General features: G+C 64.5%; 1 protein-coding gene across 10 annotated transcripts in view; it reads right to left on the bottom strand.

The window, feature by feature from the left end:
* SHANK2 (SH3 and multiple ankyrin repeat domains 2) overlaps positions 1–16,163 on the bottom strand; it is a 132,586-nt gene that overhangs the window by 40,940 nt on the left and 75,483 nt on the right. For all 10 annotated transcript variants that reach the window (XM_036416646.2, XM_036416647.2, XM_036416649.2 and 7 more), the window contains 2 exons: positions 10,663–10,745; positions 9,266–9,390 (listed from right to left, as the gene is read on the bottom strand). In XM_036416646.2, the coding sequence (XP_036272539.1) occupies positions 9,266–9,390; positions 10,663–10,745 (208 nt within the window). The remainder of the gene's footprint in view (positions 1–9,265; positions 9,391–10,662; positions 10,746–16,163) is intronic.

Raw genomic sequence — 16,163 nt, 5'->3', positions numbered from 1 at the left:
CTGTGCCCAGCCCTGAGTTCCCACCGAGGTGTGGGGCCCTCGGTTCATCTTGGTGACTCCCGGCCCCACCCACAGAGGGCCCCACACCAAGAGGTGTGCAGAAAGCTTGTGAAGTGAAACGGAAGGTTCTGGGTAAAAGGATGTGACAATTTCCGGGTGGGTGTTTGGCCTCACGGCACCAAAGCAAGGAGCGCATCCACACGTGGCAGCCCCGGCAGCGCCGTGGCCTCCCACACCCCTCCCCGCCCCTTCCTCCGCCACCCCACTTACTGATGGCTCAGGCACACCCTCGCTCCCAGACTGACAAGCTCCATCAATTAAAAGATCCTACGGGGCATTTAGCACAAGGCCTTCCTTCAGTTCATTTGCCAACCTAACCGCTTGTATCATGATTCTCCCCACAAAAGGGCACTGCCGACGGAGACAAATCAATGCTAATGAGAGCCTGCTGAGTGCGCTGGGAGCCGGCGAGCGGGAGGGAGGAGGGGCAGGGGCGAGGGCCCAAGAGGGCTCCTTCCAGGGGAACCAAGCTGCATCTCGGAGATCGCTGAACCAGAAGCTTCCAATGTGGGGGTCTCAGCTCACCACGCCTCCTGCAGACCCCACCCTGCGTGTACTGGGCTGGTCTGAAGCACCCTTTCTGGTTGAAGACAATGATGATAAGATCATATCTCAATGTGTCAGGCCTTGGGGCCAGCCTAGATCCAGATCCCCCTGTGGGGTCCTGTCAAGCTACCTGATCTCTGTTTAAACGCTGGAAAGACGGGCACGATACACCTCTCACCTAGGACTGCCCATCCCTGGGCACATGTTCTGGGACCTCTGATACACGCCAGGCTCTGAAAACCCAGGAGGACCCAGATCAGCAAGAGGGAGGGAGACAAACAGGAAGTCAACCACGAGCAAGCCTCGAGGGGGAAGGAAGCACAGGTGTGAGGTCAGAGAGAGGGTGCCGGGATGCCTCTCTGGGACGGTGACAGGAGCCGAGACTTCAGCGATGAGCCAAAGGGGGCTTAGTGGACAGGACCTGACACAGCCCCGAGCCCTCCGTCCATCAGACACACACATTCACGGAGCAAGAAGCTGCCTTGCCCAGGGAGGCCAAGGCCCAGGACTCAGGACGGAAGGTGAGGCAACGAGAGAGGAAAAATGCCGAGGTCTCACATTCGACTCCTCGGGGGAGGATCCACTGACAGCTCCCAGGTTCAGCACCGGAGAGGCCCAAGCACAGCACCGCACAGTTCAACTACAGAGCTGTGCTCAGCACCACGGACAGATCCAGTTCCCGCAACTCAGAGACCACGGAGCAGAGCCGGGGTTCAGCACCATGGACAGCTCCCCACCAGCACAGCCCGAATCTCAGCACCACAGAGAGCGCCGCGCACAGCCAAAGGCACTGCCAGGGGTAGGCAAACGCCCAGCTATCACATGATCTCACTTATTTGTGGAATCTGATGAGCAACGTGAATTGCCCAGCCAAATAGGACCCGCAGCAGGGAGGCATGGAACAGTCTGACATGCCTCGAAGTGGGGTTGGGGGGACGAGGAGAGATGAACCATACTCAACTTGTGTCCATAAGCCATGGACACGGACAATGGGTGGTGAAGACCTGGGGGTGGGCAGGGGCTGGGAAAGGGGGAAGTGGGGGAAGTGGGAGGTATCTGTAATACTATCGACAATAAAAAAATCCATAAAAATGGACGCCTGGAGAGGCCAGCCCCACATAGCTTCCTCCTCCAGCTCCCGGAGCTGACCCGCCACAGGTGCAGCTACTGAAACTGACCTTCCTGGCTGTCCCTGGACCAGCCAGTCACCTCAACTCCAGCATCTGCCTATTCCTCAAATTCACCTGGAACCTTCCTGACCCTCTAAGCCGGGGAGGGAGGGACAGGGATGTTTAAGACCCTCAAAATCGTTTGGTCTGGCCCTGCCATGGCATGAGGGTGAGTGAATTAAATGGCCAGGTAGAGCAGGCTAAATTCTAAAGGGATGGCTCTGTTCGCCCCGAGGATGATGTTCTAAAGACCCAAACGGTTTTGGCAGATATAGGCTCCCCGCCCTGTGCTCAGTGACTGGGCCCGCCCTCCTCAGCCCTGCCTGGAGGAACCACTCACCCTACACATCCAAGCGCGTCACACCCTCTCCTTCAGGAAGCGCTTTCTGCTCTGTCTGGGCTCTCCCTTTGCTCCCCTTCCAGACTGTGAGTTCCCCCAAGAAACTGTCTGACCCCGGCTTGTTAAACCCCACAACACACGCCAGCCCAGACGTGTGCCTCAGACAGGAACGAGGTCCCCAAAGAGACATGTACAATCGCTACCCATCATCAGAGAATCCCCTCTGCCAGGGAAGGTGTTACATGCGTCACACATTTTTAAAAATATTTATTTACAGTTTAAGAAACTGAGGCCAAGAGATGGCGGGCTTTCCTCCCAAGTTCACACAGCTAGGAAGTGACAGAGCTGACGCAAACCCAGATCTCACAGCACGGCCTGTGCCCTTGACCGAGGCTCCTTCCTGGCCCCATCCCATCCAGGGCCCTGCCATCTGCCAGCCCCACGGAGCAGCCGCGAGCACAGCAGCCCCATCCCCTGAAGTGATTCGGAACCTTTTTTTTTTTTTTTTTCCAGCCTGAAATGGAAATCACCGATGCCTCAAATTAGAACCCCAACACGAGCAAGCCAAGACTTCAGATCTGCAGCAGCCAAGCCGCCCGCACCCACCTTCTCGGCAGGATTCTGGCCTGCTCCTCAGCCCGGACCACCTGTTCCCAGTCAGTGTGGAGGACACAGAATCGTCCCCGGGCGCGGGGGGGGGGGTCCCCCCTCCCGGCTCCCAGGGGCTCCCCGCAGAGCGCTGGCCTCTTTAGAGCCGTGGTGAGCACAGGCTGTGATCGGACGGCAGACCACAGACAGGTGAGCTTGTCTGTGCTGACCTTTATCTGCCACTAAAGGAATGTTTTTCAAGCATCCCCAAGAATTAGGCCGGAGGCTCTGACCTCAGCAAGGGCTAGGCAGGAGACAGAGAGGCGGGTCAAGATGGCTACAGCCACTCCTCCTGCTGGACATGGGTGCAGGCCGCCCAGGAGCAGGAGAGCCCTGGTGAAAAGCTGGCCAGGGGCCCAGAACTAGCAGGGCGAGAAGCCACAGAGCTTTGGAACAGAACCGGTCCACACCCCGAGGGACCCAGGGCAGCCGCCGGGCCCTGCGGTCTTCGACGTGAAACCAGCAAAACTTGAGGACCCACGTGTCGGCGTGACTCAAGACTGAGGACGTGCCCGTCACCCTGACGTCCGCGCACTGGGCCTCTCACGCCGTTATTGGATGAAAGGCTATTTAAAACGATGTCAGTAAAACAGGAAGCGTTTCTAAGGGGAGGTTCCACATGGGCCACCAGCAAGACACGTGGCCACGCCTGCCACGACACCCTGCGAGGCAGGAAAGAGGAGCGTGGGCTGTGTGTGTGGCCAGACAGCTGGTCCGAACGGAGGCTGGCCCCGTGGAACCCGGAGGGCTTGGCCTCAGCCCTGGGGTTTGTCGCTAGAGGGCAAACGGGAATCGTGAATAGAAATTCCAAGATTACCTAAAAGCCAGGCGCGTGCCAAAACGTAATTGAGCGAGGCAGAGAGTGCCCAGGGAGCAGAGGCGCAAGCCAGATCCGGAGGCGCGCCTGCCAGGAGGCGTGGGGCGGCCCGTGCCCACATCAGAGGGGCCCCTCCAGCCGGGGCAGCCAGAGGCAAGCACATGATTGGCTGCCAGTGCCCAGGGCAGGGACTCGCGCCTGCAGGAGCCTCCATGACTATACATGCTCCGAACCTGCTATGTCGTGTGAGGGCACTGCTACTGTTTGCTCAACTCGTGGCCCTGGCTTCCTCCCCGGAGTCAGGAGCCTTCCTGATGATGAAGAACAAGATGATGACCGAGACAAATACTGACGGGATGCCAACTCTATGCCAGCACCGCTGGCCCCTGGGTGCTTGGTCTTCTCTTAAGACCAAGGCTAGCCCGGCTGGCATGGCTCCATGGTGGAGCATCAGCCTATGAACCAGGAGGTCACAGTTGGATTCCCGGTCAGGGCATATGCCCGGATGATGTTACTCTCTCTCCTTCCCTCTCCTTCCCTCTCCTTCCTTCTCTGAAGTCTAACAAAAATACATTCAAAATACAATGACCAAGGCTAACAGCTGGGCCTGGAGCTTGGTGCCACAGGATTCATGTTGGTGACTTATTCTCACCACCACCCCGTTTGCTGACAGGACGTGAGACCCAGGAAACCCGTGCGGGTTCATAACAGGCACAGGAGGGTCAGGAACGGCCGGAGCGCCTCTCCTCCGTGCGGCATTTCACTCTGATGCTGGGGAGGTGGACTGAGTCCCCAGGTTATAATGGCTGTTCACAGGGTTAGTGTTAGGGCTAGGATTAGGGTGAGGGTTAGGGTTAGGGCTAGGGCTGGGGCTGGGGCTGAAAGTCAGGGTGCAGGGAAATGTGCCCCCGTGTGTGGCCATTTCTCAAGCCCTTTCCCAGCTGCTGCATAAGAATCATTTAAGAAGTTGCTCCAACTGCCCCGGGCAGCACCAGGGCACACCTCTTTATGGCTTCCCTCCATGCCCATGGGATCATCACAAGCTCCCGCCGTCTCTGGTGCTCGGCGGGAACCGGCGGTAGAGTGATTAGCAAACAGAACGTTCCTTGGAGGATGAAGGATGGTGGCGCCTACCGGGCGGGGGAACCTCCATAGGGAAATGGCCGCCATTGGCCTGGGCGGCTTCAGGCTCCGAGGACGGTCAGCACCAAGGAGCCGCACCGCACAGCGCGCACGGCCCAAGCTCCGCCCACCACCGGCCACGCCCTGGCCACGGAGGAATCCTTTTCCTGCACAGTTCCCTCCTGAGGGATGATTTCCTACTTATCGAATTAATACCTGTCAAAAACTACACCGGCACCGAGCGCTTCCGAGAGGCAGGGAAGTCGGAGCAGAAGGCAGCCATGGCGCCAGAGCCCATCCCCGAGCGTTCCTCTTCCCTGTCTGGCATGCCTCCCCGCGCCTGAAGGAGGGAGCTGGGGCCCTGAGACGATGTCGCCAGGGCCCTGTGCGCCCCCCCCCCCCCCCCCCGCGGACGCAGTGCCTGTTCCCTGAGAACGCCTCACGCCATGTGTCCTTGTTAACCCTCACCCAGGATGCTTCCCACTGGTTTATTTTTTAGAGAGAGAGTGAGAGGGGGAGAGAGAGAGAGAGAGACCAATTGTTTGCCTCCCACATGCACCCTGACTGGGGCCAGGAATCAAACCCACAGCCTTTCAGTGTGCAGGCCAACACTCTAACCACTGAGCACACAGGCGTGGGCTTGCATACACAACTTAAATATGCGTGTGTGTGTGCATATATACATGTGAGTGTGCATATATATATATGTTTTTTTTTAATTTTTATTGCACGGGCCATGATGGGGATGGAGCCCAAAACCCAGGCATGTGCCCTGACAGGGAATCCAACCATGACTTCCTGGTTCATAGGTCAACATTCAACCACTGAGCCGCACCTGCCAGGCACATGCACCATTTTTAACACTTTCATATTAATCCACAAGCAGGTGACGTTGCCCCTTAACCACTTCCTGGCTGTGCACCCCTGGTTTTGGCGACAACGAGCTCCCCGTGTTTTAGATAATTTCCCAGGATGCACTGCTCCTGGGCTAGTGTCACGGTGCGCGACACAGGCAGTTACTCTTCCACACAACACGCGTGAGCACTGCACCAGCAGCAGGGTCACCAGCAGGGGGGTCACCAGCAGGGGGTCACCAGCAGGGGGTCACCAGCAGGGGGTCACCAGCAGGGGGTCACCAGCAGGGGTAACCAGCAGCGGCACAGGCATACACACATTTGCTAATTGGAAGATGAACCGGCACCTCAGCGTCTGCTTTCGTTCTCACACTTGGCCCATTCACACACCCAGCACAGTCGTGTGCGTCCCACGAGTTGTGGCTGAGGGTGGTCATGTGGAGCGTGTCAGGGTGACTTGAGAAGCAGAGAGGAGAGGAATGCAAGAAGAAAGCTCCCTGTCCGGGGGCCCAGAAGGAAGACACGGCACTGACACGGCACTAACACGGCACCTGCTCCCACGCTCAGCGAGGGCCGCCCCCGGGCTCCAAGGCCAACGCGCCACCCTGCTCCCGCCTGCCCGGCGGAGTGCCTAGCAGCACCCGGGGTGCTACAAACAGGTCTACGGCGCCCACCATGGTGCCACCCTGCAGGCGTGGGCTGGCCCGCAGGCCCGGCTTCCGCAGGTCTGCGGTGGCTCTGGTCTCAGCCGGTGTCGCTGACAGGGGTCGATGGACCATCAATTCGGCGAGTCCCCGGAAGACGTCAAGACGACCCCCGACCTCCTGTCTCCCCAATTCCTCGATGCAAAGCTGTCCCCACGCCCTCTCGGCTCGGGGGTCAGGACACTTAACCAGAGAATCTCTAAGGGAGAGAGGGACCAGGCAAGCTCTGCCCCTCGCCGGCCTGAGCGGGCTCTGCTGCAACCAGAGGGGCCTCCTCGGGCCTCACTGTGCCCCCAACCTCGCCCCCCCATCTCACCTGCACAGAGACACGAGCCTGCCGCTCCCCCCCCCTGCCCCTCCTGGTCTCTCCTGCATGTCCCCACTGGGCGCATGGCTCCCACTGCCCTTCAAGCTCTCGGGACACGCCCCCCCCCCCCCCCCCGGACCCGGGCCCATGGAGCTGAAACAGTGAGCAGGGCGGCCACGTTCATAGGACGCTCCACGGCACCCACTTCCTGTCCACCTTCCAGAAGTCAACCCCCTCCTCCGAATCTCCCAGGGAAAGTGGCCCGACAGGAACTTCACTCCCAGCTTTTGTTTCTTGGCGGTGGGGGGAGGGTGGTGGACAAAGAAACGAGGCCCAGGACGAAGAACCAGCTCCCCGGGTGCCCAGGAGAAGAGGCAGCCGGAGGGTCAGCACCAAGGAGCGCTCGCACGGGGCCTCGGGGCAAGGCCGCGGCCACATGGGACTGGCCTGGCCTCCTGACCGACCGAGAGGGAGAGGCCTCTGTGGGTGCTGAGGGCTCAGAGGAGCCAACAGGCACCTCCACGTGGCCCTCGCTCCACGCTCCACTCCCACAGCGTTTTAAGAAGGAAGGACACATCAGACACACGGTGAGTTCCTTCCAAGAGCAGACAGGAAGGAACCTTGCCGGGAGATGTGGTGGGATGAGGACAATGGCCTGTACCTGGGACCTCGTACCTGGGACCTGCACTTGGGACCCCGAACCTGGGACCTGCACCTGGGACTCTGGGACCTGCACCCGCACCTGGACCCCTCACTCCAGCAAAAGCTCAGAAGCCCCTTAGCTCCAGGTGGCTTCTTGCAAAGGCGCAGACTCCGCTGAGCCACGTGAGTCCGCTGAAAACAGCCCCACAAGGTGGAAGCTTTTCACTGAGACCATAGAACGCCGCGGTGGGAAAGGCGCTCTGAGGCCGTGAGTGACCTTAGTATTCCGGCGGGGCCGGCAGCTGGGAAAACAGCCCAAAGAAGGTTCCCGGGCTTTCCACTGGAGCCCTGAAGGAGAATGCTGAGCCCACCGGGGCCTTGGAAATGGGCAGGGGCTGGGCTCCGAGGGTCCAGCCCGTCCACAGGGGGCTGGGCCTTGGCCGTGGCGGGCCCCTCCTCCTGCTCCTGGTGACACCCTAACGCCAGCAGAGCCTCCGGACCCAGCACCTCAGAGGGTCCCACACCAGCAGGCCTCTCCCGGGGCAGGCGGTGAGCAGAGCGGAGTGAGAGCTGTCCCTGGAGGAGCGTGGCGAAGTGCGGAAACCGTCTTTCTGTCTTTTATCCTCGCCGGCGGGTGTGCTTCCCTGCGCTTTGGGGGGGGCGGGGGGGGCGGAAACGCCCCTCGGTTGCCTCACATCCCCGCCCTCCCTGGGATGGAGCCTGCGACCCTTCGGTGCACAGACGATGCTCCAACCAACCGAGCCACACCGGCCTGGCAACAGGGACTCGGATGCCCCCCCATTTCCACGGGGCTTCCATCCGACTGGGTGGCATGCCTTCTCCGCCCGGCCCAGCGCACCCGGCCACGGCCACCAACCCCGGCAGTCTGCTTCCCAGAGGCCATCCTGCGTCTCCGCGGATGGTTCATTAAGGAAACAATCCGAGGGCCTACACCAGGGCCGTGCCGACAGGCGGACCTCACAGGTTATTCCGTCAGCAGGCCTACCGAGGCCGACAGGCCCGGAGTACGGAGACGCCTGCACAGCGCCCGCGCCCTCCCCGGGCTGGACGGTCCCGCTCCCGGCGCTCCGTCTTGAGAAGCCACAGCGGGACACACCTGGGAAGCTCAGGCGAAACCAGACAACGGCTTCAGGCAACCGCCCGCCACGGCCTGGGCCGCCTCCTCCACAGAACGGACAGCACCACCACGGGGCCGGCCGGCACCACACCCCCGTCCCCTCCACCTGCACGTGGGTTTCCAAGCGGATGAGACAGGGCTCAGGGTGAGCGTCCAGAAATGCTTTTCAAGACACGAGGGCGCCGGCGAGGCCGCGGGCACTACCCAGCCCCTAAAACACGTCCCCAAGGACGACACACTCCTGCTCCTGCACCAGCTCCAGAGAGTAACACATCCGTCTGCACAGCGTGATGCCAAGCAACACCTCGACCGCACAGGGCCCCCGCTCAGAGGTGCTGGCGGCCGGGCACTGCTGGCGGAGGCTGCAGAACAGGGACCTGCGCCTTTAAGAGCACACCCCCTCCTGCTGCCAGCCGAGGCCGATCCCACAGCCTCTAAGCTGGCTTCCTTCTGTGCCATCGGCTGCTGACGCCCCTCGTGCCCACGCTCCTCGGTCTTTGAAGGCCACCCTCCGCCGACAGGCCGGTTCCTGCAACTTCCAAACCAGCCAGGGCCTCACCCCGCAGAGCCGCCACCTGCCCGTCCCACCTGCCCTCCAGGTGTCCGTTCCCCGTCCCAGCAAATGGCCTGGAGATCCCCCGTCCCCCACGCCGGGGTGGGCACGCTTCTTCCCCGGCCACGTCCAGACCAGCGGCCACGTTCCACACATTTCCACCCGCCAGAGTCAGCCGCCCAAGATGGCCCCGATACACGTCCCCAGGACACGGGAGCCAGGCGGGTGGCGACAGCTGAGCGTGCGTCCGCGCCAGCCTCCGTGAGCACCGCCCACGGGCCCCATGGCCACGCGGCCCAGACCACGGACCCCACGAGTTGGAGAGTCGGCGCTCTCCCCAGAGAAGGAGGCGAACCCCGGCCTACCTCGATCAGGAAGTCCCCGGTCCTCAGGCCGGCCTGCCAGGCCACCCCGCCTTCGTCCACGGACTCCAGGTACTGCAGGGCCGGGAACGCCGGCGTCGGCGTGAACTCCTCGATGGGCGTATCCGCTGGGAAGGCAAGGACGGGAGCTCGTTACGGCCTGAGGGACGTGTCCACAGCGGCAGCCGCACCCGGGACCCTGCGAGGGAGGCCCCGGGACCCGTGGGGAAGGGGAGGTCCAGGCCGCCACCACGGAAGGGCTGACCTCGCCGTCCCAGGCCAGCAGCAGCTCGCCACGGAGGCGGGCGCGCTCTGGGCCGCCACACCCCGGGCCTCGGTGCCAGGAGCACGGACTGGCGAGCTCCGCGGTGCGTGTCTGTGTGCACGCCCGTCATTTCTTTAAAAGCATCGGTGACTAAACACTTTCGGTTCTAAAAATGGAAAAGCTCCCCCATAAGCACACGGAGCTGCAGAAGCACCAGCCAGCCACCTGCCGAGGCTCCGTCTGCGGAGCCCGGAGCCGGAGGCCGCCGCCGGGACCTCGCTCGGAGCTCACCGGAACCGGCGCTGCCCCGGGGTGGCTGCGGGTGCGAAACCCGTCCCAGCTGTCTCCCCGGGCACCAGGCTTCGGGCCCCATGCCGCTGCCCCGGAAATCCCAGGAAGAGGTGGCTTTCCTGGGTGTCCCGGGCGGCCAGGGTGCTGGTGGGAAGAGGGAGATGGCCCTCGCAGGGGAGGGGAGGGGTGAGCACAGACAGTGGTGGACACACACGGGCCGGCATCCTCTCTCTCCCCGGACAGACGCCGCGGGGCAGCCAGAGCCTGGCAGGTGGGGCCGGGAAGGGGGCGGGAGGCACTCCACATGCTCGCCTGCGCGGCCAGCTGTCTCCTCCGTGGGGAGCCGATGCCATTTTGTTTTCTCTCGGAAGGGAAGCCCCCACGTCAAAGGCTGGCGGTGGGGGCTCCACGTGCAATGCACCCCGGAACCCCCCACCCCAGACCCCACCACGCGGGGGCCGCGGGCTCGGGCCACGGCCGCGGGACCATGCAGCCACGTTTCCTTGGCAAAGTCACCTCAGGGGCAGGCGCCCGCGCACCGGCAGGAGCTCACTCTGCAGGGGGGCGGCCGCCAGCCGGGACCTGAGCCCCAAACCAGGGTTAAAGGGGGGAGGGCGCGGGAGGGGTGCAGGGATGCTGTGCAGGGACGGAAGCCAGTCACAGCCCGCGCCTCTGAGCAGGCGGCAGGTGAAGCCGCGGTTGTCTAGCAACCAAGTGCCCAGAAGAGGCTGCCTGGAGCGGGGGCTTGCCTTGCACGCGGGCGTGTGCACATACACACGTACACACACATGTACACACACGAACACACACATGTGCATGCGGCCCGACTGGGGCCCGCGCCTACCTTTCGCCCCGCGCAGGACAAACCCGAAGCCCTCATTGTCCTTCTTCTGCAGGACCACCGCCTTCTCCTCGATGGTGCAGTCGCTGTGGGGAGAATTCCGGGGGCAGCGACCGTTACCGGGGCCCGTCCGCACCGTGGCCGCCCCTCCGCCGGGGACGCTCATCATCGCGGCCAGCGCGCCCGGCGCGGAGGGAGCTAGGCGGCGCGGGGCGCGGGGGGCGCGCGGCGGGGGCGCGGGCGGCCGGGGGAGGCGGGCGCGGCGGGCCGGGGCGGGGCGGGGGGGCCGGGCGCAGGCGGCGCGGGAGCCCGCATGGTGGGGAGGCGCCGGCCCGGGCGGCCGAGCGGCGGCTGCGGTCGGGGAGCGGGCGGAGCGCGGCCGCGGAGGAGCCGGAGGAGCCGCTGCGCCAGGCGCCGGCCGGGGCCAGGCGTCTCCCGCGGGCGGAGCGGCGGAGCGAAATGAGGCAGCAGTTCCCGGTCCTGGAAGCGGTTCGGTTCGAGAAGCCCGGCTCCAGCTGCTCCTGCGCGCGCCGCGGAGACGCAGACCCCCCCGCCCGGCCGGCGTTGCCCCCACAGCAGCGTCACCGCGGCCGGCGGGGGCCGGCGGAGGGCGGCGCAGGCGGGCGGGAGGCGGTCACTGGCAGCACGCGGCGCTGACGGCAGGGCTCCTCCGGGAGGCCGGTTTGGGGGCGGGGAGACGGGGGCTCCCCCTGGACGATCTAAAGCCGCCGCATTTGCGTGAAAAGGAGAGAAACCCAAAGGCGCAACTTCCATTCCGCCCGAGGCTCCGCGTCCGCAGGAAGGGCGCCTGCCGTCCCCCTCCCCCGGGCTCCAGGCAGGGGCAGGACCTTGGCTCCCGGGCCTCCCAGCCTGCGGGGCTTCTGCCCCCTCCGCACTAAGTCGGGGGCAGGGCGGATGGAGAGGGCTCTGAGGTTTCTCTAGGCCCTGGGGGGCAAGGGTGGGAGGACTGGGTGCGAGGGGGAACGGGAGGCTGTCTGGGAGGGGTGGCTGAGGTCAGTGCCCGCCCTGTCTGCTGTCTGGGGAGGCCATGGCCTCCCTGCGCAACCCCCTGGGAGCAGCCCCCCTCTCCAGGAGAAGGTCAGGGGCCCCAAGGAGGTGGGCAGGCCCTTCCTAGAGCACAGGCAAGGGGGGCAGCGGGGGAAGGTGGGTGCGCAGCTGGAGAAGCACAAGTGTCCTGACCTCTGAGCCCCCCCCAATCGGAGGACTGTGCAGAGGACCCTGCCTTCTGGGGGGCCAGCAGAGGGGACACACCCCTGACCCCGGCAGGCCATGCGATCCAGGTGCCCGTCCAGGGCGGACTGAACGCCGGAGGTGCGGCTCCGTCCCCAGGCTCCGCCTGCCTCCCACCGGGGGAGTTTGGGGCGGGGAGAAGGGAGCCCCTGGCTCGGCCCCCCGCAGCTACCAGACAAGGTCTCAGACACTCAGGAGCCAGAGCCAGGGGCGCCCACAGGCAGTCACTGCTGCCCCCCACGCTGAGGAAGTGACAGCTCTCAGCTCAGTTCCCCTCACGTGACAGCAGTGAGCACACACCCAGGCCTCCGGGCTCCGTGAGGTCGGCTGGGTCGATACCCATGACGGTGCAGTGGAGTGGAGAGTCCTAGGGAGCCACCACCAACCACCCCCAGGAACCACCACCCAGGGAGTCACCCCAAAACCAGCACCAGGAACCACAGTGGCTTAGCCAGAACCCCGGAGCGGCGGGACTGAGGGCAGGAGCCTCCACCAGGCCTCTCCCTCCTCCACAGCCCCCACCAGGCCTCTCCCTCCTCCACAGCCCCCTCCAGGCCTCTCCCTCCTCCACAGCCCCCACCAGGCCTCTCCCTCCTCCTCAGCCTCCACCAGGCCTCTCCCTCCTCCTCAGCCTCCACCAGGCCTCTCCCTCCTCCACAGCCCCCTCCAGGCCTCTCCCTCCTCCACAGCCTCCACCAGGCCTCTCCCTCCTCCACAGCCTCCACCAGGCCTCTCCCTCCTCCTCAGCCTCCACCAGGCCTCTCCCTCCTCCACAGCCCCCTCCAGGCCTCTCCCTCCTCCACAGCCTCCACCAGGCCTCTCCCTCCTCCACAGCCTCCACCAGGCATAGACATAGATGTCCCCCCTCCCCTCCCCCCCGTGAGCTCCTCAAGGGAAGACCCTGGCCCCGGCTCAGGCTCACTCCGTGCTGGGCAGTGCAGACCACCCCTTCTCCAGGGAAGGGCTCTTCCAGCCCCCCCGCCCTCAGGCAGCCCCGCAGCCACACAGCCCCGCCTTCCACTCCTAACGCTGCGGGAGCAGCCACAGCAAACAGCCCACCCCGGCCCAGGCTGCCGGCTCGGAGGCACCGTGCCCTGTCCTCCTGCCCACTGACCGCAGGGGCAGGGTTCTGCCTGTGGGCACGGATGGCGTCGGTGCAAACCCGTCCTATTCTGGCCCGGGGGCCCGTTCCCCCCTGACCCTCCCTAGCGACCCTTTCCCGCCCCAGTGGATGCCACTCGTGTCCCGGCCACAGTCCCTTCAGATGTGTGCTCTGAACAGACGGGGCGCTTGGAGGCACTCCAAGGCACCCTCGGTCGCCAGTGTCCCCAGCAGGCGCTGAGGGAGGCGATGGGGTGGGCACCCGCCCCTCGCAGCCAGAGGCCGCCCCGCAATGACAGATGCCATCAGGTCTATCAGTCACAGAACAAGTGTCTCGGCTGCGGGGCTGGGCCTGGCGGAGCCACGGGAAGCCAGGCCCGGGAGCACTCAGGCCTGAGGCTCCATCTGACCTGCCCCACACGGGAGGACCAGGGACGACAGGCAACATGGGACTGCGGGGTGGACCACACAGTGGGGCCTGGCCAGCTGCCCCTTCGGCTACATGGGTTGGGATGGGTCTGGGCCTGGGTTCTGAAGCTGCTGGGGCCAATAGCCAAGCTGCCGGGTGAGTCCGGGAATGAACAGTCCCCATTGCACACCGATAAGCATCAGGGGAGGGGAGGGTACCGGCAGTTTGGAGGGAACAGGGCCCGTCAGGCCACTAAGGAGCCGTGGGGAGTGGTGGATCGAATAGTGGCTCAAGTCTCACGCCGCACCTGCGCACGTGGCCACGCTAGGAAGTTGGGTCTCTGCAGGGGCGACCAGTTACGAGTCCATATGGGCTCACCTGGGCTTCGTGAGAGCCTGCACCGAGGACTGGCCCTGTCAGGACCCAGGGTGATCTGAGAGGCACAGCGGGGCCTTTGGAGGGCTACTCCCCGCGACACCAGGTCTCAGATATCTGACTTCCGGGCCGGGAGAGGATCTGGTTCAGAGGCTCAATGACCCCAGTGGACGGCAACTTGTGAGTTTCCCTCCTAATCCAATAGGCACACAGGTGTGCAGGCTCTGGTGCTGTGAGAGCGAGGACAGGAGGACTTCCTGGAGGGGGAGGCCCCGCGTGTGAGGAGGAATGAACGGGTGGCGGGAGGAGGGGCCGGCATGGGGGGCCAAGAGGGTCAGGGGCCGGTACACCCAGGAAAAGGTCTGGGCAGCAAGGGTCTGGCATGAGCTTCTGCCAGGCCCAGGACGGCCCTGCTCTCCCAGACTCGCTCCAGGAGGCCCAGATGATAAACCCAATAATCCTCGTCCTCCTGAGGCCTGACTCCGCCTGGGACTCGCCCACAGCCAGGCTTCCCCACAAAATGCTGCACACACGCCCCGCAGGACGCTAAGACCCTGCAGGCGGGCAGGACGGCCTAGCTCCACGGCAGGGGTCGGGGGTCAGGGGTCGGGTCAGGTGAGGCACAGACTCAGGAAGACGCTGTTCCCCGGGGGTCTGCAGGAGGGACCTGGATCGTCGTGGTGCCCTGACCCAGAGGAGGGGCCCTCCTGGGTTTGGGGGGGCTGCGGGGCCACTGCAGTGTCTTGGCCCACTGCCAGCCCTCGGCAGCCCCAGAGCTGCGTGGGGACCCACATGCATGTGCATCTGGAAACACCCCGAGGCCCCACACACAGTGAGCGCCACAGAGCCGCGCGGGGACCAGCCGCGCTCCGACGGACAGCTAGCGTGCGGGCGCTGCACAGCTGTGATGTCTGGTCACCGCAGACACACTGCTGAGGTCACCCGGCTGGGCCGCCTCACACTGAGGCATCCCTGGGTGTGAGGGCCATGGCGAGGAGCCGCGGGGCCTGGGCACCAAGATGAGTCACAGGGGTACGGCCCCAAAGGCAGGGTTCGCTGAAGCATGGGAACTCGGACAGCTCACAGAGGGACGGGGCTGTGGGCGTGTGGAAACCCCGGGAGGACCCCTGTGAGAGAGATTGGGGGTTCGTGGCCCCGAAGGCTCCTTCCTGGAGAGGGTGTGGGCCCCGCCTTGCCCGGGCAGGAACCCGAGGCGGGAAGCGGTCTCCGGCTCACGCGCTCGCTGACGCCGGCGGCAGAACTGGGGCGCTGCGGGAGAGGCGCTCCCGGACTGGCAGGCTGTCCCAGAAACTCCTTGCTCTGCCAGCCAGGACAAGCGGCCGCACAGCCGGCAGCTCCTCGGAGGGGCCTGGGCCGCAACAGGTGGGCCCGCTGGGCACAGATGCCAGGCGTGGCAGGCGGCCAGGTGCCCGCGCGGCGCCGGCGGCGGAGTGGACAGAGGGCCACTCCACAGGCCATGGGTGGGCCAGCTGTCCTTGGGGAGGTCCGGCGGCGGCTGAGAGCTGGCGGGAGCAGTCCCCACATCAGCTGCCACTCGCCGCTGCAGGGCACCTCCCAGCCTTTGGCCGCCCGCCCTCCCCCCCATCCTGCTTCCCAGTCAGTGCATGGTGCTGCCCTCTGCCCTCTGCCCTCTGCCCTCTACCCTGTCCAAGCTGGGGCTGCCGCAGCTCCTAGGGGACATGAGCCCTCTGCCTCCCACCCCGTTTTTTTTTAAATTTATTTTTCCCTGTATTGATTTTTAGAGAGAGAGGAAGGGCGAGGGAGAGAGAGAGAGAGGAACATTAATGGTGAGGGAGAATCACTGATCAGCTGCCACCTGACTGGGGAGGGAGCCCGCAAGCCGGGCCTGAGCCCTGATGGGGAATTGAACTGTGACCCCCTGGTTTATAGGTCGATGCTCACCCTGAGCCCTGCTGGCCGGTTCTGAGAGCCTGTGTGAGGTGCTCTGAGCCACGTGGGGGAGACGCCGCACGTGGGCGGCTCATTCACAAGCAGCGCTGCTCCTGCTCCTGGGAGCCCACCCGCCCCGCGAGCAAGAGCAGAGTCCCCTCACGTGGGCTCGCTCGGCAGAGGCCAGCAGCCCCCGGAGCCCGCACGCCCAGAGTCTTCCTGTCGGCAGCTGCGGCTCCGCCCTGCCCCGCGTTCCTCACCCGCTCTCCCTGCGCTGCTACCGCGATCGGCAATCCGGGTTTTCCTAACAGAAGCCGTGATGTGCAAAGCCTTGATGGAAATTAAATTGTCTCATTATTTCGTAATAAATCACCCAAAAGCGTTTCCTAAACACCAGCAGGCATGTTACCTGCCAAGTTCGCCGGGCGGAGGAGACAAGACGTGGATCAGCGTTTGG

The sequence above is a fragment of the Pipistrellus kuhlii genome, unplaced genomic scaffold (assembly GCF_014108245.1).
Source record: "Pipistrellus kuhlii isolate mPipKuh1 unplaced genomic scaffold, mPipKuh1.p scaffold_m20_p_56, whole genome shotgun sequence".
NCBI classification, from domain to species: Eukaryota; Metazoa; Chordata; class Mammalia; order Chiroptera; family Vespertilionidae; genus Pipistrellus; species Pipistrellus kuhlii.
Note: the sequence above shows the minus strand (reverse complement) of the source record. Positions and strands in the feature narration are given on the sequence as shown.